At 44.9% G+C, this 23,181-nt stretch overlaps 1 protein-coding gene across 5 annotated transcripts in view; it reads left to right on the top strand.

Moving 5' to 3' along the window:
- Ctl2 (Choline transporter-like 2) overlaps positions 1–23,181 on the top strand; it is a 494,927-nt gene that overhangs the window by 455,082 nt on the left and 16,664 nt on the right. For all 5 annotated transcript variants that reach the window (XM_075677602.1, XM_075677595.1, XM_075677596.1 and 2 more), the window contains 2 exons: positions 9,779–9,867; positions 10,859–10,943. In XM_075677602.1, coding sequence (XP_075533717.1) covers positions 9,779–9,867; positions 10,859–10,943 — 174 coding nt within the window. The remainder of the gene's footprint in view (positions 1–9,778; positions 9,868–10,858; positions 10,944–23,181) is intronic.

Genomic DNA, 23,181 nt, shown 5'->3' with positions numbered 1-23,181 from the left:
TTCGTCGGACTTTGTGCGGCCGCCCAACTGTAGTGCTTGTAGTTAAATTTTTATTGTGGAATAGCCATTCAATGAAAAATTATTTTTTTGGAGATGGCGCCTATTAGACAGCAGTATATTTTGTATATCTCATGATCTTTGTTACATTTATTTGTTAGTAGATACAAGCGTGTCTTCACACACTTTGTTCAATTTTATCCCACAATCTTGATTCTGGGAATTTATATCTTTTTTATGACATGCATCTCATTAATAAAACATTTATGTGTGAAAATTGTATTCATTCTGCTTTTTGTTTATTTGTTACATAAAATATTGGGTGCAGTAGTTCCTTCAGCAAAATAAAATCTGGTGTAACATACAAAATACACCTATTATCCCTACAGTAGGGAGAGTTAACTAGCTTGCGGAGGCCAGCTGTCTTTTTTTCGTAGCCATCTAGCTCAGTTATCCGGCAGTTGAAATCACTTATAAGGAGGACTGGCTTGTTCTTGTAGGTTTGTTCTATATCTTTTTAATACAGTCAAATATTGCTATTCCACGATTGTTCCGAGTTGGTAGCTGTGTATGTAACACATATGTTGAGTGGGTGTTTATCAGTTTTCACTATGGTCCGCATAGGTTCTTGGCAGTGGCTCTTTGTTTCCAGTGCGTTTTGGCCTTTTGTGATGAGACCAACTCCACCTCCTCATTTAGGGCCTCTGCTCCTCTTTTGGCCAAGCCAGTTAAGTCCTGCATGTGGGTTCAGGATGCTTTTTAGTTTTTTTCTTTGCATGGCGGATGCATCTTTTCTGGCGTTCACCTGCGGCGGTTTCATTGGCTTAGCTGAGCTAGTGCTGTTGACATAGCTTTCAGCAGCGTCCTTATATCCTTCTAGTTGTGTCCTGTTGAGTGTCGTCAGTTGCCTGGGAAGCTGGCATGGCAACCTTTGTTGGCCCCTAAAAAATTTGACTTTTTGAGCCAGTAGGTGTCCAATGCAGTTTCCTGTTGATTCTGTGTAGTGTGTGTCACTGCGGTATTCATTCTCTAGTTGGTCTGTTATGAGGGCAAATTCTACTTGAGGGCCAATCATGGTACATACTGGACTGACTTTCTTGTTCCACTCTTGGCAGGCGGCTGTCACGTGGTGACCTCGTGACGTCAGCTCCAGTGTGGCACATATTATGTAATCGTGTTGAGGTGCATTTACACTCCAAGGTTGTAGTTTGTTTCAGCTGCTCTATGAATGTTTGCTTCTCTTTGATTTAGCATGTCGGTCGTACTGACATGAAGTATTAGCTGGAGCCCTGTTTCGGATGCCTTTGCGTATGCGATCTCATTTTCAGCACGAAGAAGGGTCTCCTCTACTGTTGCCCCAGGTTTTGTTGTGATGCGAAGCCTCCAATCGCTCACGCAACTTTATGTAGTTGCCTCGTTAGACAATGACCGTTTGCGTCTCCGAGCACCACTGTGTCTACGCTGCAGTGGTGTGTCCTTGGGTTGCTGCTCAGGTTGGTTCTGTTTCTTCAGGACAGGTTTCTGGCTTGTGTAGTGTGTTGTCAGATTATTTGCTGGTCACACTGTACGGTTGTGTTTGCCCACCTTGAGCCGGGGGCCTGCTTCATTTTTTTCCTTGGGCTCTCCATTTTCTGTAGGGTAGCTGTAAGCTGTTGCAGTGTGCCCAAAGATGGCACTAGCTGCTTCGCGGCCATGTCGCCTATGACCGTAAATCGTATAGACCTGTTTGCAAACAGCGTGGCGTCACTGCCCCTCCCATCTGCCACACCTTTGAAGTGGCTGCTGGTTGGCGAAAAAGTTAGGTGACCTCTCTGCGTAAGAGCACTGCTTGTATATCAGCTGCCGCAATCGCGGTTCTGACATATTGCTATTTTTTGTAGTGACAGCATCTACGAACTGTGCTTAGAAAGTATAATGGCATGGCATGGCAAGAACTTTATTTTAGTCCAGAGAAACTAGGGTTCGAGGGCACAAGCCCCCAGGCTAAGTCGGTGGCTCCGCCCACGTAGGCACCGGTAGGCCAAAGGCTTTCCCGATCTCGTGAGCTCTCCGGACGGCCAGGAGTTGATCTTGGAGGACTTCGCTGGATAATCGCCCCCGTTTTTTTTGGCACAACAGCATAGTGTAGTTGTCGACTGTATGGTTCCCTTACAACAACTTGTAGTGATTTTGTAAGAGTCTGCCTCTTCCGCAGATCAAACAGCTGCCAAAATTTATTACTCTTTGAAAGCAAACATTTTATTACAGATTATGCACATTTTCACAGTGCCGCAATGATACTTTGCTTAGATAACTGGTCTTTGGACAAAGTTTGTAATGCATTGTTGTGAAGGTACTTATTTGCACCTCATTTACTTTGTAGCTTTAAACCATATACAAGATTAACTTCGTCTGTAACTTCGTCCACTAAGCAACCACGGCGAGCTACCCGCCGTGGTTGCTATGCACAAGGTCACAGGATCGAATCCTGGCCGCCGCGGCCATAATTCGATGGGGGTGAAATGTGAAAACACCTGTGGTACTTAGATTTAGGTGCATGTTAAAGAACCCTAAGTGGTCCAAATTATTCCCGAGTGCCCCACTATGGCGTGCCTCGTAATCAAATCCTGGTTTTGGCACGTAAAACCTGATTATTTCATTTTTAAGAAGTGGCGCCTACATTCAGATAAAAGGGGAGTGCGGAAAAACTTGTTACCATGCTTTAGGAACACAGTAAGATAACCCAGGTGGTCGAAGATTAATCCGGAGCCTTTCCTTACCATGTTCCCCACAAGCCACTGTGCAGCTAGGTACGTTAAACAGCATAATTTAATTTTAATTATCAGTCATGGTCATGTGAATGTATAAAGCAAAAGCATACTTAAGTAGATAATCCATTGCACAGTAACCTCACTGTGTCTGCTGCCTCCCTTTGCTGCTCTCTTCTTTATAAGACCCAGCTTTTGTGTGTTTATGTGCATCATGACAGCATGAAGTATGTGCCGTAAAGGGGAGTATAACAATAAAGAAAGTTCAGTTTTACTTAAGACCCGCGAGGTCTGTGTTAAAATGCAATAATTTCAATGTTTTGCCATTTAGGCATTCTCCGTGGGGAATTGTATACACGCAGCTTCGGCAGTGGTCAACACATGCTAGGAGCTCATTTATACTCCTACCTTTCCATCTATAGATTATGCTCGATTTTTTTTTCTTGTTTATTTCTGCAAACAGTGCAGATGGCACCAAGATACGTGTGCTCACTAATCATCACGTCTCATTCATTCACTAATCATTGCGTCTCATTCATTCTCACCCGTTCAATAATTACGGGTCCTGAAGTTCTATCGGTGCCTGATCACTAAGAGTCTTATTACATGCAACACATGTCCACAGTCTCGCAAGTGAGATATATTGCTACTCACATTGAGCAGTAGGGGCAGAGGTAGGGGCAGTATGGGAACGTTGGCATGATCAGCAGCATCGGAGTCAGCTGTGGAAGAAGATGACGACGAAGGTGCGAGCAGTGGCACGAGTACATTCGCTCAGTTACGCCAAGGGACGCCGACGCTCAACCCAGGAATTGGCACCTAAGAGCGGTGCTCTAAAAAGAAAAACCTGTGTCCACATGGCACCCACCTGCTCCAAGCACTGCACAACTGCACCAAACAGATAGCCAGCGGCAGCTCCAGTTGCAGAAGGTGTAACAGGCTCTACGTGTCCAGAAAAAAGAGATGAAGAAAGTTCCAAAAGCGTAAAGTGAACCGGCGCAGTGGCGGCCTTCTCTTTCTACAATCTCTCTCTCGGCTAGTGTGGAAATGCTCTGCGGAAGCAGCCCAGAAGCAGCAGACAGTCCAGTTTGTAGAAGATGTTGCCAACGAAGCGCAAAGCCATCGCTTGAAACAAAGCTGCAAATTTTGAAAGACTCGAAGAAGTGTGAGGTTGTGCAGTTCACGATATCGACAATTTTGAAAACTGGGAGCACTGCGATCGTGAAGGCTGGAACCAGCGGCCATGTCGATCAACGCAAAAGGCGGGCATTGTGCGCCAGGGTGAAACCCACCAGGATAGTGAAACCAACGCAGTGGAAGCCACTGGCATTGCTGAGCACTGGGGGCACATCGCTACTGATGATGAAACAGGTGGTGCTTTGATGGAGGAGCCCCTGAGTGCAGATAGTGCTGCCTTGTTCTGTGAAGAGACCTCTGATGAGGCGATCGCTGTTGTGACAGATGGTAGCATTGTGGAACGCAGGTGACGACAGCAGCGGCAGTGATGATGAGATTGACAGTGGCCCGTCTACGACCCCAATACCAATGTTCACACAAAGTGCACTGTTGTCGATTGAGTTGCTCACTATTTCGTGCATACTAAAGGATTGTCGCCAGTGTTCGTGCAGCAACTGGATGTGATACACACCGCAGTTGTAAACTGCCGTGCAAGCAGGTGCAAAGTTCTCACTATTTCAGCATGCCTAAGGGTTGACACAGTGTCTAGAGATATAAATAAACATTTTATTTTTCACAGCCTACTTTCTATGTCTGTTTTTTAACGCAAGTGGCAAAATTGGGTTCAGAGCTACAAGAACGTGTTCGACAGTTTTTTTTTTTTTTAATGGCAGTCCAGATACTGTGATGATCAGTTATAACGATAGATTCTTTTTGATATTGTTATAAGTGGACTGCACTGTGGGGCCACAACAACAGGCGGGAGAGCACAGTCTAGATAACACAGCAGAACAAAACACATATAGACTAACGCAATCCTGCACACACCGTGTCCAGTACGAGACCTATGGGGCAGCAATTGCATGAGCACACACCACCATAACAAACTGCCATTGTGACCCAACAACATGACCACCACAGCGAAAAATTACCATGTGGCTTCCTCCATACTTTTCTCCTACCATGCAGAGGGGGTAGGGCTTCTTAGTTTTTCCCTCCTCCATGAGCATCACTGAGCTTTACAAAGAGTGATGTCAGAGCCTTTCGGTTCTCCTTTCGTGGTTTCAGTGGATATCGTAGACGGTGACTGGGTGGACAACACAAAGCTTTAGCTACAGCTTCAGAGGACATGTAAGCGCTTTTGGAGCTCCTTATGCTTTGTCCAAACGGCACAAGCTGCGTATACGGTGCTTATATACGTGGCTAGAAATGTATTCCAAGCTGCCTGAACATTCCGCTAATGAATTAAGTCAGGATCAGTGTGTTTCTCTGTGTTCTTTATATGGCAAACACTTTTAAGCAGCGGCTTGTGATGTTTCTGACTCAGCACCGTTCCTCAGTGCAGTCACTACCTGATTATTTTCAGCCTAATCGCTCATGGGTGTGCGCAGTTGTAGATTTTTTCTTGCTGTATCCAAGGCTTGGAGTGTAGATGTTCTGTACTTTGTAATAGCTTGTAGCAAAGACGCCGTCGCTAGCTGCATCCATGATTGGATCTCGCGCGAACATCACCAAAACTTTGGCGTGAAGTTCTTGGTGAAGTTTGTGGGGAAGCAGTTGGCTCTCAACATGGTGATGATGATAGCTATTGCACTCGCGGTTTGTTTCAGGCGAGAGTTGCGGCGCTGTTACTTTTAGCCGAATTCGTAATACTGATGTTCCTCTGTTATACGGGGGAAAATAAGCTAACTACGAGTGTTATTCTGAAATATGCACTGTATTGAAATTCGTAGTTCTGCAGTATTTTTCTGGCAGGGATTTTTAAAATATTCGTAAATTTGAGAAATTTGTTAATGTGGGGTTCATAGTGACGAGATTTGACTGTACTGACTTTCCACAGTTGAAGTCCTTTCTTTGGAGGTAAGCCAAACAATGCTAGAGGAAGAGCAAATGTTTTTATCCTCGAGAAAAGCCATCAATTGTGAAGGACTGGCAACACAGGCAGTCTTCTTATGTAGCAGAGGTCTGGGGACTTGGTCACACAGATTCACTCCATTCCATATTGTGCCAGGCACTATTTATGCAGCCTACTACTGCGCACGCCTCCCCTCTACCGTTCCACATTTTGCAGCATGAATGTGGCACAGTGCATTAGCAAACACCCAGTTGCATTTCTGGCAGCTGATTGCACACTGGCAGGGCAGAAGCGCTAATGGTTTCGTGTGCTGAGGCAAAGCATGGTGTGCCACCAAAAGTGCCATCCTCTAGAGCAAACTGCTCTGTGAAAAGCGTCTATAGATGCATATTGCAACTATACCAACTGAATTGCTCCATTCATTTGCTAGGTTATTTTGAAACTTTTGCTGTCTTTGCTGTGTCACATTGTTGTAGAATCATGACTGTGGCATCAGAAGGCTCGATTGTTGCTGCCATGTTTGCTAGGTGCACCGGCAATCTTTGAAAGTCACCTCTCTCTCTCTCTCTTTCTCTCTCTCTCTCTACATATATATATATATATATATATATACACACACATACAGTAGACTCCCTTAAAATGAACTCAAAGGGACCATAACAATTTTTTCATCTTATCAGAAGAATAATTGGCAACATGACCAGGTGCATCCAAATATCTTGCTTCAAGACGGTAAATGAAGTAGACACAACGGGTGAAAAATGACATACAAAGCATTTATTTAGCTGAACTTAGACTACTGTCTTCAAGGGAGTACTCTTGCTTGGTTTCACCCAGCCCATGATGGATGTTTGTCGCTTCTGTGCAAATTGGCGAGCAGCCACGAACGGCGTCATCTCACCTGATAACCTTAAAAAATCCTTCTGTGCCTTCGTGCTGCCGGGAAAGTTCAATAATTGAGTTCAAGCAGGCATCTGCTGCCTCAAAAGTAATCGGTACAGGCTCCAAGCTAGCGAAAGTACGAAGGAGCATGCCGAGCGTGTGGCATAGCAACGCTATCCAGAGGAAAGTCTAGGTGATACTGAGCGAAATGGGAAAGGAGAAACGAGGTGAAGCATTGCAGAGGATGAGGGTAGGCGGAGGCGCACTGGGTTGACCTCCTTTAGCAGTTGCTATGGGTTTTGTTTGCGATACGGAGGTACCGGGTTCGTCTCGTGATAACATCATCCTCGTGCGCTGTACGCTATGTTTGCAAGTGAAAGCATGTGAGGGTGAGCTTCGGCCACGCACATTCGAGCAGGCTTTATCTTGAAAGCAATCTTCTTTGCGTGCACGGTCTAGGTGGGCCGACGGCTCGTAGCTTTGCATGCACTGTTTTCTCGCCACTCAGTTTGCATTGAACCGATACACAGCGCGAAGGTCACCTTGCTCGCTGCTGCTACCGTGCTTCCTCACGCCAGCGAGCGTCCAGAGTCTTAGTGTGTGATGTGTTCATGTTTACCTGTGCACGTTGACACCATGCTTGTTAATTTAGTTAGTAAGCAAATGTTTACAATGGTGCATTCTACTCCGGTGGCTGCTGCATATGGTGTGGCCGTGCAAGCCCTGTCTTGAATAAAATCTGCAATGCGACAGTGTAGGTATCTAGGCGCACCGTTGGCTGATAGCTTCGTGTGCGCTATAGCACCCGTACGCTTGCATGTTACCTGCATTCACGAAGTGAAATGTCCCTAACTTTTCTCGTTTCCTCCTCTTGTTTTCACCCCTGTCCATGGGCGATGTGCACCGCAGGCCTTCAGCAGGGTGCCTCGATGCGCGCGCCCCTGGGTGCAGCGCATCAAGGCACCCTAGCCTCCTGGATCGGTAACGGTGGCAGTCACTCCGAATGTTAGTCTTAACCGAAGAGTATGTCGGAGGCAGTTCACCTTAAGGGCGGATGCGGGGCTACAATACCGATTTCAGAGAAAAAAACATGTTTTTTATTCTGAGTTGTTCTGAATTGCTTGTTTAATAAAGAATCTTCTCATCAAGTTTGGTAGTTATCTGAGCAGTAGAAAGGAAGATAATGAATTTTTTTCGCAAGTTCGTGGCACGCATTTCCCGTCGAATGCGACTCTGAACGCTTTTTTTCCAAACACGGCCGCATAGTGGGCAAGAAATGCAACGCAAAGTGAATGCCCACATTAGGAACTTTGTTTTTTACGCTTTTTAGAGAAATTGAGAAACTAAAGAAAACAACGAAACGTCTAGGAGGCAAGGGAAGCTGGCAGAAAGTGTTGTAAAAAAACTCACTGCTTACTATGCATCTGCCCTGAAAGACAGTGCTCCAGATGTAAAAAAAAAATGCAACGAGGAGTATTTGCAACGCCTTTTCAACCCTATTCATCAGATGAAGTCCCACAACATGACGCTTGCACAGTTGGTGAGGACTCTTGGTGTCACTACAATCGGCACAGAGCCCTAGTTGCAGCAGACATGCCATCAGTGCCAAAATCCCATCGTCCAGCTTTTAGCAGAGACGTTGCCAAAGAGCTGGTGCCTCTCTACAACAGGCTTAGTAAGCCAGAGCTTCTTGCGCGATGTTCAAGGATGCAGATACAGAATGCAAACGAGTCCTTCAATGCTCTTGTATGAAAAAGGTGCCCAAAGACAGAATTTGCATCACTGATAACAGTGGAGACTGCAGCAGCCCTGGCTGCGCTAGAATTCAATGAAGGAGCACGTGGCATTAAGAGAGTTCTCGACAAGCTGGAACTTGAACGTGGGAGTCCAGACGACTATGCATGTTCAGGAAGCAATGAACCAAGCCATTTCACGAGCGCAGACGAGAGCGATGGATAGCTCTAAAGCTGAAAAAAAAGAGACGACGCCTTGAAGCGATCCCCGCAGAGCAGCGTTGTGTTGAAGTGGAGGGCCCGACATATGCAGCAGGGCACTTTGATTAATTTTTTCTGATCATAATAATAAATGCCATGCTCTGAAATCTTTGAACTGAATTTTCTCAGTTTGCGCTTTTGGAAAAAAAAAAAGAAAGAGCTTTGGAAAGTATCATTTCCAAACTGCTTCACCAAATGCTGCTTCCAACGTTTTTCCTAGCCTGAAATTTTGTGAGGAACAAGATAAAGTACTTTTCAGATGCCTAAATTTTTTCAAACATATAATATTTAGCAGATCTATGACATGTAATGACAGCGAAAAAAATAAACTTCATTATCAGAGTGATGACAATTTTACAGAAATGACATAAAAAATGTGCAACTGATCTTATCCTGCACTATAAACCATCTAGAAGGTATCTAAACACAAATAATTTGTATATTTTTATTATTTTATAAACGATATTTTTCCTAAATCGACACACAAGATTGCACAATTTCACAGTTATAACTTTTTTCCTCATTGCGCTAGGTGGCTGATATTTGGCATATATTCTAATGACAACAAGATCAACTACCCCTGAAAATTTCATAAAAATTGGTTGAGCACTTCAAAAGTTGACCCTTCAGCCTAGCATCCCCCCTTATGCGGATGATTTTTGCATCGAGTCTATGGAGAACCAAACAAACGTTCCCATGCTGTCCGTTATGTGCGAAAATTCAGCTTAATCGTGTTCATCTTAACGAGAGTTTACTGTGTGTGTGTGTGCGTGTGTGTGTGTGTGCGTGTGTGTGTGTGCATGCGTGTGTGTGTGTGTGTGTGTGTGTGTATATATATATATATATATATATATATATATATGAAGTTGTTGCCCTGCACTTGTACTATATTGCTTGTTTGATTGTCATTAATTTTGTCTTTGATATTCCTCCTTTACTCAACCCGTAAGGTATTTTTACATAAATGAAAATACCGAAGGCATGGCATGTTCTATTCGTCACCTATTTCCGTGAAAGTGGTTTACATTGTTCAAGCATAGCTGCAGGATTGTCTTGCAGCACAGTGAATGATTTGAATGGGTTCGGGAATTGAGCAAGCTCGCTTACTTTTCTTGTCTTCTCTGCAGCTGTGCCCACCTTCTTTGTGTTTTCCCGCAAGGTGGACGCACTTAACAACCACCTTCCTGAGCTCAACTACTACATGCTGCCCATTCTGGTGAGAGATGCAGTGACTGGGCTATATTTCATTGTTCAAATGTAGCACTTGGCTCTGCTAGGCTGCTTGAAATGCAAACTGAGGTACATTGAACATGAAGGGCACAATTAAGCTACTTAAAAGTGGCACTCAAATTATGGTCTAGCTCACAGTGTACTAATCATGGAATTTTTAATGGCGTCCAAGTAAAATACTGATAATCCAACTGAATATTTGAAAATTTTTCAATACCCAGCTTTCAAATCTAATGCAAATTTAAAAGTGTAATATTCTATAATGTTAAATTTTCTAATATTCACACACCCCTACTGAAAAAGCTGCTTTCAAATTACGTGCAAGTCTAACAATCTTAGAGAACATACACAAAGTACTGAGTTACGAAAGTTATTTGTGTGCACTTGGGAGGAGTTCTTTATTATTATTATTATTATTATTATTATTATTATTATTATTATTATTATTATTATTGTTATTATTATTATTATTATTATTATTATTATTATTCTTGAAAAAGCCCTACTAAACCAGAGACTGCACGAACACAGGACAAAGCACTGTGTTCTTACCAAGTCTCCATTTTAGTATTGTTTTTTCCATCATGAACGTTTACCAACACACCCAACTGACAGCTATTCTAAATGTTGTTATTATTAATTTAGATTACCAAAGTTTCTATTGTTTCAAAGGCACACGACCACTGGGCAAGCAAATGAAACGTAGCTTTTGTTTAAAAAATTTTGTACTGGCTTTTCTTTTGACCTGGATTTGTTTGACTGTGTTTGTCGCAAAGCATGACCATTAGAAAAGTGTAAACTTTAAAAAAAAAGACACATTTCTCGAGAACGCAAACACTTTTTGAGCACAGAATTTGCTGCAGGGCAAACATTGTTTGAACACCCCATGAGAGAATCTCTCTGTGAGGGCTGCCATTTGACTTGCGTCAAATACAGATGATGTGTCCCCTTGAGCTAATTTGGCTCCTTTAACGCAGACCATCTCTGTGGGTGCGTACATCATAGCATCAAGCTTCTTCAGCGTGTACAGCATGGCTGTGGACACACTGTTCCTCTGCTTTTGTGAGTATGCTCTGTGTGTAAGGTGGCTCAGGATGCAGTGGCATGTTGTGAGAAATCGCGTCACAGGGGGCACTTGTGCTACCAGTAATGGTTTGTCTGCCCACTTAACTTGACTCACTCAATGGGTTCTTGATTGGAACGAAAGTGTAAACCCACGTGGCATAGAAGCAGCACTCCTTATGCGTGCCGGTGTAGCTTGCTTCAGGGTGGTGCAAAAAATGGGCACGGTGATGGCTCCACCAGGTGGGAAGGAGAATCTCGAGCAGTTCATTGAGGGGCCTCATTGTGTATGTACAGCAGCGACTGAGTCATTGGGAACCAAGTGCAGGCCTCTCCAGAGGTGCCGCAACCTCCAGTCACTTGTAACAAAAATTCTTATTGTGCTCCAGCTCTGTGGTGGCTGCCACTGTAGTGGCGAAGGAGTACAGGAGACTCCTGCTAATTCGATACCAACTGAAGGTCCCAGCTGGTGCCCATACATTTCTACGAGTCAAAAGCTTGTTACATCCATTGTAAAATTGTCCTTTGCCTTCAAACTTGACTGGTCAGCATGTACACGCCTAACTTCAATGGTGACCTCATTAGCCACCCCCTTAGTACCAGCGCCTATCTTGGCATAGCTTAGGGAACAATGAGTACATTTAAAAAACAATTATTTTTTGGTCTGCCATAAGAAGATTTTCAATCAAAAACGGTATCTCACGATCAATTATAGAGTATTTTATTTGCGTGCCTTTCTTTCCCCGAGAAAATTGGTCTAAAAATTGCCACTTGAATACGAAACGAAAGCCATGTTGGCAGCATTTGCGAGAGTTTACCTGACGGTTGACAGGTTGATTATTAGAAGAGAAAATGACAGTCAGACTTGCATTGTTCAATTTTGTGTCAGAACCTTGAGACCTATTCGTCAGCATGACGCTGCGGATTACAGCATATTCTTTCACATTTCAACTGTTGTGGTTCAGTAAACGTTCTTGAAACTTTCCAGGTTCATTCGTTGGCTCTCCTAGAATACAATGTAGTAGTCCATTAGTGCTGACAAAATTTTGACAGGACTCGAGCAGATGGGGTCAAAATGAACGACTTCAGGGCGAGCTGGTTCAAGGTGCCACCTGTCTTTCTTTGCGTATTTTCTGGCTTACCAAGTAAGAGTGGCTTTTGTGCTATTGCGGAAGGGTGAACACAGCTCAAGGTATGTTCCCTTTAAATCTGCAATAAAGAACATTGTGTTTTGGGGAAATGCATTTCTAAAAAAAGAAAAATTAACTTCCAAAGGGAATTGGGAAGCAGCATAAATGATGGGGCAAGAGAGACACAAACATGATAGATGCACCAGTGAATCTTTATTGCACACTGAGAGAGAGGCAGGGAGGTTCACGAAGAAGGCACCTGATTGACTATCCTGCACTTGCAGAACAGATAGATGAGGGAAAAAAAGGATAGTCGGGGTGAATATACTCACACAAGAATGCTTGTTGACAGTCACAAGCACTCCTCAAGTACAGCCACCTTCAAAAAACCGTTACTCGGCTTTTGGGACCTTGTGCATGCGGTTAGACCAAGGTCCCAGGATATTTAAAGTGAAGCTTTCTTTGCGAACCCCCCTGTGCCTCTCAGCTGACTGTGGCTGCCACTACAGCTGCTCGTGCGTTCTGGCCGAGTAGCTCACACTTGGCTGCAGGATGGCAGCGCCATCTAGTAGCAGTGGCTGACACTACTTTGCACCCGGCGGGGGAAGCCGGCGTGCACAGGAGGATGCCACATGGGGAAGGGGGGGGAAGCTGGCGGGCTGCGACAGGAGAGAGTGAGGTCTCAGGTTGCACCTGCGTTGCACCGCCTGGTGTGGACGGTTGTATCTGCGCCTCCAAGGGGAGGTCGGCTGCTCCACACAAATGGCGCACAAAGCCAGCTTGCCTCTTTCAACTCCAGTAGTGCTGGTTGCGAACAAAGGTGCATTGCATTCTTTGCCAACATGAATAAATCGTTCGGTTTCACTTTGCACTCACATTGAGTGACATGTTTCAGCACTCCCTATGCATTTATGGAAAGCTTCGCTGTATATAGATGCCTACAGGGCATGTTGGATCTGCTTCATTTTTTTTCTTCCAAGAGCTGTCTGCTGTCGAAGCAGCTGAGGCCAGCTCGCAGATCTAGTTGAGTTGAGCATCTGAGGATGGGCACTCAAGGTGCTTTATTGTCAAAGCACACCTGCAAGAATTGCACTATCGGCCATTCTTTTGCAAAGCAGATTGCCTCTGCATCCAGTTGATGGGGAATGGCATAGCAGCACACTGTACTTTGACAGTAATGCACACATCTGTCATCGAGCAGTGGGGAAGACACCACTACAAATACACTGCATTCTCTGTGAGGCATTGGTGTCGTCACACAATTCTTTTTCAGGTGCCTTTCAGCTTGCCCAATCACACTGTCCGCCTGTGCCACTTGTCGTGCATAACACCTGACGCTAGCGTACATACGTTTGTGTGGCAAGCTTTCGACACTCCCGCTCTGCCTAACAGACATTATCAACTGTAATAATTCACTCACATGTCGTGTGAATACCTCAGAAGTTCATTTTTCCACACAACCCGCCCTGGTAACTCAGTGGCTGTGGCATTGCAATAACTGAGCACAAGGTTGAGGGTGCGATCGCAGCAGTTGCATTTCAGTGGAGGCTGAATACAAACACACTTGTGTACTGTACATGCAGGTGGTCCAAAATAATCTCGAGTCCCCCACTACGGCATGTTATTATAATGAGATTGTGGTTTTGGCTCCCCAGAATTTAAATTTTCATTTTTAGTATGCAAAGCATGTCTCAGCATGCATCCAAAGTTGACTTTTAACAATGCCATATTAGCATAGTGCACAGAAACTCATATCAGGGCCTATCGGTCTGCATTCTGACTGTGCGCAGTTAATTGTTGGAGGGAATCTCTTGTCAACTAAGCATCGTCGTCATCACGAAGTTTGTTGCCCGGAACCCCACAGCTCCTCCTATCCATACGTGTAATGTATGTTTCCTTGAGCAGTGCCTTTCCTTGAGCTTATTTTGTTATAGCGCAAGCTTGACAAGGACAACAGAAGACACATCTGACACACAAAGCGCTAACTTTCAACAACATATTTATTTCTCATTCTCGTCACTATATATATACCCTCGAACCGTCATACAGCACGTGTAAATTTTTGGAAAAATGAACAAAAAATATTAACTGGGAACCACACGTAGGCAGTTTCTTAACTCACATATTCACAGACATGTACACGTTCCATGTGTACATGTACACACGTACACGTTTGTTCACGTTGAACGTGTACATGTCTGTGAATATGTGAGTCAAGAAACTGCCTACGTGTGGTTCCCAGTTTATATTATCTCTTGCGCATGGCCTTGCTCTCTTCGGTCCTCCTCCAATGCCACCATGTGCAGTGGCAATCAGAGCGCCGGCTCGGTGGTAGCTGATCTCGATGATGTGCTGCTGCCTAAGCCGAAATGCATAGCCACTGCCATTCGCCACTGCACGTACCTTCCCCCCTCCTCCTCTCCTCCGTGGTGGCCACCGCTCGAGAGCGCGTGGTGTTCTCTGGTTGCCGAAGCACTGGCTCTGTATCAGCGGATCACAGTATGCGCTTCCCAAGCCGAAATGCAAAGCCACCTTCAGTTGACTCGCTAGCAGCGTCAGCGGTGTCAGTCAGTCGCTTGCCATCTCTTCGCTGCGCAACTTTCCTATATGCCTCCCACAACCTCCCGATAAGCGATGCAGCTGCACCAAGCTATGCTCTGTTTGTGGCGGCTGGTACAAAATGTTCTGCACCAGACGGATTGTCCAAGGCTCACAGACGGTTTATATTATACAATCTGTTTGTCTATATAAGTAGTTAATTCTCAGCCAGTTCTTTCTGAGCCGTGAGTGAGGCAGCCAGTGAAAGTCCTTTGTCTGCCGCTGCTGCTAAACGAGCTGCACTAGCAGAGGTCCAGCATGTCGCCGCCAGAATCCAGAGGTACGCTATGCCGAACTAGGCATTGGTGCAGCGAGTCTAACATATGTGCATCTATTTCTCCATCCACAAAGATACCTTCATGACAATCAAGAACTGGGAGTGGAGTGTTTCTTGAAGAAGTGAAGAATGAAAAGTTGTAGCTATACATGCATGTCTTGCTCGAATTACTTGCCTCATTATATAGAAAAGCCGAAACAGCTGAAGATCTGCGCTCAAATTTCGCATTAGCAAGTAACGTAATCGTTGGCAATTTATTTTTGTTTTTTTCCACAACGAGTATTTACTGACAATTTTGGTACCTGCCAGGTCAACGTCTTATGGCGCGCGACGTTCGCGTCTCCTGTGCCCGTCTCCCGGCCTCCCCTTTCCCGTGGAACTGGTGGACCCGCTCTTCCGCTGCGTGCGTGGGGCAGCGCCGACTGCGGTTTTGTTGTTGCTTGTCGTTGCCTCCGTGTGCATCAACGATTTCAGTGTTTCTATCGGTTCGTTCGTGTGAGTTCCCGCCGCCAAAAAGAAGATGGACAACGGCAAATGGAAGTGCAAAACGATATCAATCAAGCAGAAGGTGGCTATGCTGAAAGCGGTCGAGTCCGGCGGGAAGAAGAAAAAAGTGGCCAAATATTTCGGCATAGCGTTGAGCACGCTGTCGACGATTTTGAGCAGAAAAGAAGCGTTCACCAGTGCTGTCGCACGTGGTGAAAAGGCGGCAGAAAGAAGCTTCGAGCCCCGCGTTTGAAACTGTAGAGAAGGCAGTCTTCAAGTGCTTTTTGGATGCAAGAGCAAGCGGCACTCCTGTGAGTAGGGCACTGTTGCGGTGCAAAGCTAGGGACTTCGCGTGCATCAAGGGGCATGACGATATTGTGGCGAGTGTCGACTGGCTGCAGCGTTTCAAGGAGTGCCACGACATCGTCGGCAGGGCTGTCAGCAGGGAAGCACAGTCTGTTGACTAACGTTGGGACAGCTGCTAGGAAAATACCGTGCCAAGGATTTGTTCAAGGCGGATGAGACAGCCCTGTTCTACCAGGTGCTGCCGCAAAAAACTTTGGCCCTCAAAGGTGAACGCTGCCGGGGTGGTAAGCAGAGCAAGGTCCGCGTAACTGTGTTGCTTTGTGCCAACATGGGTGGGTAGGAAAAGGTGCCGGCCCTCGTGGTCGGCGAAAGTGCATCACCACGCTTCAAAGGCAAATGAAAGCTCCAAGTGAGTTATGTGTCCAACCGCAAGGCTTGGATGATGAGAGAAATTTTCACACAATGGCTGCGGGAGTGGGACGCGAGTGACTGGGCAAGCAGAACCCGAAGGTACGCCTTGCACTGGACAACTGCATGGCCCACCACACTGCTGCTGTGCTCAAGAACATCGAGCTATGCTTCTTGCCGCCAAAAGGTGTGCAACCCCTGGACCAAGGAGTTATGATGAACCCTTTCAGTCGCGATGTCTCCATATGAAGACGATACTTTCTTCGTTGCCCTTTTCTTTAAAAAGTGAAAGCCTCATGCTGCATACTGGTGCGGTCAATATTCGAGGCATACATAAACGCAATGAACTCCATCTGATATGAAGCGGCGAGACACTACTAAATGTTTGTAGACGGACGACTCCCAAGTTTTATGGCAGCTCTGGCTTGTCGCTGTTCAAATTTCTTTTTTACAGCAGCCTCAATCATTCAGAACAGTTAAAGCCCCCTGTTTTATGTAAAGAAAAAGCTACTTTTAAAGAAAAAAAAGTTACTCAATACTCGTAGTTCTGTGACTGAATAGTTTTGACCCTGTTTTCATCCGCGTCTCCATGCGGAGACACTGTGACTCACTCAATCTTTTGTTTAGCACTGCGGCGACCCATAGAAACCGCGCGGAAACTTTAAACTATCATCACTTTTTGGACTTCTTGCACTATCTAGCACACAGTCGAAGAATTAAACTGTGTGTTTTAGTATTCCTTTTAATTTTGTGTGGTGACAATTTTTGAAGGTGGTACAAATCGCCATACGCACTGTTTGATCGTGAAGATGGTAAACGCTCACGTTTCCGGACCATCAAACGAACGACGTTGGTCTGGCAATTATGTCGCATCCTCAAAGTTGTCCAGATATGAGCGACTCCTAGTTTGATGCCAGGTTAATAGAATTTCGTTCGGACGAAGCTGACCTGCAGAAGCAGTATTACTGTTGTTTTTGTATATGAGAATTTTGTCTGCGCTGCAATTTAGTATTGTTTATTTTAATGTCATTCATGAATAGCTCATTTTGAGTCATCGTTCTTGCTCTAAATGTGATGCGATTGTGTGAGGTAGGATGCGAAGGATCACAGGCCCCAGCAAGTCCAGTCACCGTTTCCATAGCGCTGCAAGTATGAGAGGTGTGTGGCGAAAACCAGAGCCACTGCCGGAAATGCAATGTTTTCTTGTGCATCACTGCTTAGAAGGACTGTTTCCTCGAATATCACAACCTGTGTACCTTGATGCATCACTCGCACAAACTTGAATAAATAATTGCCCTTCTTTTTGTAAACTGGCCAAGCGCACAGGGGAAAAAAACGTCAGTATTGAGTCACAATGTCTCCATACGAGGACGTGATCTAACTTGCATAATACCGTATTTACTCGCATAATGATCGCACTCGTGTAATTATCGCACCCCTGAATTTTGTCGTCAAAATTAAATTTTTTTTATTTCCCGTGTAATGATTGCACCCCGAACTTGCCGCAGCGATATGTCGTGTGCCAAGTCTAGCTAATAATGATCGCCTTACCATCTGTCGAACGCTATGCGAACGACTCATCAAGACAAGCCAGGCGGTCTGCATGCACCGAACATTCTTAAGTAGATGCCTAATTTTATTACTTTCATCACTTTCCGCACTTCAATGACAAAAATAGGTACAACCAAACTTGCCCTTGTTATGGGTAGGTAGGTAGACAAAAACAAAAAAGGCGCCTTTCGATTCTTTTCATCTGCACTCGTGGGCACCCAACAAATGGCGAGCGGCAATGATAGTAGCCACGTTTACACTGATACGTTAAAAGTGTACCCTATTCATACGCCGACGCTTATAACACAGCAAAGATATTCGCCCACCCTTAGCGGAAGCGTACCGTATTAGGATAGTAGTGAAGACAGATGCCGCAGTTTCCGCAGCACGCCAGCCATGCATTTCCATGACACTGGCAGCTAAGCGCACCCATCCGTTTCTGTCCCTTCAAAGTGGACATGGCTACGTTATTGCTGCAAACTTTTAACGATATTATTCATAATTGATACGGAAGAAACTGTTTCAATGCACGTAAGGTACTCACGAGAAGAAAAAAAAAAAAAACGCGTTCGGCGCGTTTGGCTTGCTCCGCCGGCTGCCATTTTTGTTTTGATGTCCCGGATCCCGCAGCAAACGCGGGATGCAAAAATTTTTTTTTCTTTTCGCAGGAAGTTTAACCCACGTAATGATCGCACCCCTGAATTTGCGTCAATTTTTCTGACAAAAAGTGCGATCATTATGCAAGTAAATACGGTAATTTTCCTAGAGAGCCGATTTTTTTTTTTTCGGACTCTGACACCTAAAACATCAATACCTGCAAGTTCTTAAAATTTATCTGCAGAATACCATAATTCGTGCCTGAAGGGGTCAAGTCAGGCTATTACAAGCATGTGATCAACCGAATTCTGCTCAATATGGAGTATGAAGTGCAAGACCACAATCGACCTGTACCTGGTGATCGAGATGCTACAGGCTGCTTGGATGGCTGTACTGGCAAGCATGATCGCCAATCGGTTCCGGCATGCCTCATTTGACGTCAGCAGCGGCGGTTACAGCGAAGAACTCTGTGTTGCCGCCAATGAGGGTGCCGCGGTAGACTAAGCCCTAGCGTCATGGGACACCCTCCTTGACGCCGGCGTTGTGCCTGACTGCGACACCTTCTGCACGTACGTCAGTGCTGATGCTGACGCGGTGACGATGGGAGAGCTAACGGACGCGAAAATTGTGTGCGTGATGACAGGGGTGCCTAATGATGAGTGTGACTAATGTGTCGATGACAGCGCGGAGCCTAAGATTGGCAAACCCGACATACCAACGCCCGCACAAGCACTGGATCTGCTGTGCCGCTTCTTTGGTGCTCACGTTGGTGGCGAGGACGAACTCGAAATAGCAGCTGCAGCTGACAAAGCCATCATTCGCCTGAAGAAGACGCGGCAAAAATCTATCAAGGACTTTTTTTCTGCGAAGTAAGCCACGAGCTACTGTGCTGTTGATAGATCAGTGATGAGCTGCTTGGCGTGAATAAAGTAGCAATTCCTTGCTGTCTTTTTTTTGCTTGTTCTTTCCGTGCGACAGCCGTTTTCTTTTTCACGTGGCAGGCTGCTGTGAGATTTGGTGGGATAGCTATAACGAACTAATGGTTATAACAAAGTAATTAAAACCCCCCTTCCAGCTTCATTATAACGAGATTTTACTGTGGGTCTATGCTAGAAAACCAGGTACCAACACTAATTTCATCAATAGTACTGTCTATTCCAGGCATTGCAAATGGAAGTAGTTGTGTGCAGCTATTATTTACCTTGTCATTGCAGAAAAACTTGGACTGCCATTTTTCTTTGGCGTAACGGTCATTGATGATGCTAGTGGCAGTGCGGGTGCGTGGACAGTACCTGTGGCTAGCATCCTTTTTCAGCAGTGTTTGCTTTTCTCTTGCTGCACTGTATAGTTTTTTCCCGGCTGTAGTAGCACAGTTGAATGTCGATAATTCAAACTGGAAGAGGCCTGAAAATTTGTTTGCATTAAATGGGGTTCAATTTAAAGGAAGCTTATTCACTTGCGTGCAGCACTTTGTGAGGTGGTGCATGTGCACTGCGCTAACACGAGGGACGAGTTCCACAAGTGTTACTTCACGGCAGCGCAGCATGTGCTGCCGTGAAGCCATAAGTCTAGGCAAAATTTTACTGCTTGAAGTCCGCACCTCAAGGTAAAATTTGCATGTAACCTGCACCCCAGCTCTACTGTTAAATTTTGAAAATTTTTGGTGTGGGTTATGAAAAGGCATTTAATTGTGTAGAGATACCAGCAGTCATGGAGGCATTCCTTAATCAAGGAGTACTGGAGGCATACATGAATATCTTGGGCAATATATACAAAGATTCCACAGCTACCTTAATTCTCCACAAGAAATGTAGGAAGATACCTACAAAGAAATGGCTCAGGCAAGAAGACGCAATCTCTCCAATACTATTCATTGCATGCTTAGAAGTATTCAAGCTACTCGACTGGGAAGTGAGGATCAAAGGCGAATATCTTGGCAACCTTCGATTTGCAGATGACATTGTTCTGTTCAGCAACACTGGGAATGAATTTCAACAAATTATTGAGGACCTTAACGGAGAGAGTGTAAGAGTAGGGTTGAACACTAATATGCCAAAGACAAAGATAATGTTCAGTAGCCTGGCAAGGGAACAGTAATTCATAATCACCAATCAACCTCTTGAATCTGTGCAGGAGTTTGTTTATCTGTATGAAATACTCACTAGGGGTCACTGATCATGAGGAGGAAATTTACAGAATAAGAATTGGTTGGAGTGTGTACGGCAGGCATTACCAAATCCTGACTAGGAGCTTACCACTGTCGTTGAAAAGAAAAGTGTGCAATCATTGCATCTACCACTACTAACATATGGGGCAGAAACTTGGAGGTCAACAAAGAAGCTCAAGAACAAATTAAGGACCGTGCAAAGAGCGATGGAACGAAAAATCTTAGACGTAACATTAAAAGGCAGGAAGAGAAGCAGTGTGGATCAGTGAGCAAATAGGCATAACCGATAGTCTACTTGACGTAAGAGAAAAAAAAAAAACAGCTGGACAGGCCATGTAATGCCTAGGGAAGGTAACCGGTGAACTATTAATAACAGAATGGGTGCCAAGGGAAGGGAAGCGCAGTCGACGACGGCAGAAAATTAGGTGTGGTGATGAAACTAGGAAATTTGCAGGTGTAAGTTGTAATCAATTGGCGCAGGACAGGGGTAATCGCAGATCGCAGGAAGAGGCCTTCGTCCTGCAGCGGACATAAAATAGGCTGATGATAATACGCACCAAAATACGGTACTTTCAATGAGAGGGGTGAGTAGCAGCCGGCTCACCGCTTCACGAATTCACGCTGCTGCTAGCACAATCGGTGGCTCGATATGCTTGATTTAACTGTCCGTTACTGGCTGTTTTTCGGCTGGTAACGGCCAGAAAATAGCCGGTAACGGACAGTTAGCGATTGTTTCGCACACTGAAATGCACATTGTTATTGCGATAGCATTTATATGAACACTTCTGGCGTATTTCTGCTCTGGGCATTGGTATCGCTGTTGCCGTCGCCATGATGTTCCATAGAAAGTCCAAGTGTGATAACATTGCAACCACATGCCTTGTGCTGTGGGTGCAAGTGAAAGCGTGCAAGGGTGAGCCGAGGATGGCAGCTCGATCTCGCATGTGCAAGGGAGGAAGGTGGCACCGAGGGGATGGGACTTCTACTTTAGAGGCGGCTTTGTATATCACAGCTGAGCGCGGCATTGCGGGCCCAATCTTTAATACAATTGGCTGTAGGTACAGAGTCTAGGCACACCGAGGGCTAATAGCTTTTTGTGCGCAGGGTTCTCACCGCTTAGTTCACGTTGAAGCGTAAGGCAGCTCAAAGGGCAATTCACTCACTGTGGCTGCCGCTGCTCCTCACACCAGTGTTATGACGAGTGTCTGCGGCCATTGAGCAAGATGTGTTCATGTTTGCCTGTGCACACGTGACGCCATGCTTGTTAATTTAGTTTGTGAGCAAATGTTTATAAGTTTATACTGCCGATAAAATGACTACCCTACTTCGCGTAGATGTCAAATAACTTGCTATTGTATTCGATGCTTCACCTTTTAAGCAAAACTGAAACTTCTTTTTTTTTACAGGGCCACAACATCAGTTCAAATAAACTGCAAGTTCGAATTAAGCTCATTTGAGTTAACAAAATTCCACTGTATCATGTTATTCAAATGGAGCTTCAAACTTGTTGGTACCCCGAGGATGAACTTTCAAAATTTCAATTCCAGGGTTTTAATGCTAGAACAACTATCTAATTATGAAGCACACTGTAGTGGGGGACACATCTCCAATGTCCATTAAAGAATCTCTCACTGACACGAATCTAGATATTGCACTTTCCATCGCTTGGTATGCGTCCGAGTTGGCAAAGTAAGGATCAGATGTCTCATGAAGGTTTTGCCATGCCTTGTAGCTTTGCTTAGATCAGTAGTGTGCTCTGACTTCTACTGCTTTGAGAGTTGCAGGGCCTTTTTGAGGGGAGCCGGTTGTTGCAAATCTTTTGGAAGACGACCAGTCTTCCAAGGACCAGTCTTGATGGAAACTCTGGTTCAGCAAGTCATAGTAATCGGTGCTTTTCAAGAAAGTAAAGCAGGGTTATCAGATGTAAAATGTTGCACAACAGTGCCTGCTTCCATCATTGAAAGGGCCCCTCACCAGGCCACATAGCAAATTTTGGTTATACGCTGGAAGTGGTTACATTCCCTCTAAGGAGTGTTCTACTGCAAGAATTTTTTCAGATTAGTTCATTAATATTAAAGTACTGAAAATTGCGCAGGTTGGTAGCTTTTCATTATAAAAGTACAGCACGCACACAACAAACAAGGACACAAGGCAAAGGTAACACACAAGTGCTTTTTCTTTTTCCTGTTTCTCGCATTTTTGTTGAGTGGTGCACTTCCGGTGATGGTCTCACGCGGGAGTTGTTGCATTTGTCTCATTTTGCACGCTCTGCGTAAAACACCTGATTAGCTGTATCGTGTCATGCCTGACACTTGTGCTATGCACAATGCTGAGGGGGCGTTGCCTAACTTCTCTGTATATTATCGCCTAGTCAACTGAAATACTTCACTGCATAAAAATGACAACTCCATAAATCCTGGGAACTAGTGTCCTGGCTACGCGGAACACGCAGTCATGCTGATACATGGTATCAGAAGTGGGATATAAGTCAGTGCCGCAGTCACAAGCAGTGAGGCAGATGCGAGAGGATGAAAGAATATGATCACACCACTGTAACACTGTAGAAAATTACATAGTTTCGTTCTCTGCATGCAAACGTGAGATCAAGCAGACAAAACGGAAGTGTTTCTCTTGCTACGGTACGAAGTACATAAAACAAAAAAATGCAGACATTTTGTTTGTATGTTTTGTTATTTTGCTAAACTTTAATTCATCTAT

Source organism: Dermacentor variabilis, unplaced genomic scaffold (assembly GCF_050947875.1).
Source record: "Dermacentor variabilis isolate Ectoservices unplaced genomic scaffold, ASM5094787v1 scaffold_13, whole genome shotgun sequence".
Lineage (NCBI taxonomy): Eukaryota > Metazoa > Arthropoda > Arachnida > Ixodida > Ixodidae > Dermacentor > Dermacentor variabilis.
Note: the sequence above shows the minus strand (reverse complement) of the source record. Positions and strands in the feature narration are given on the sequence as shown.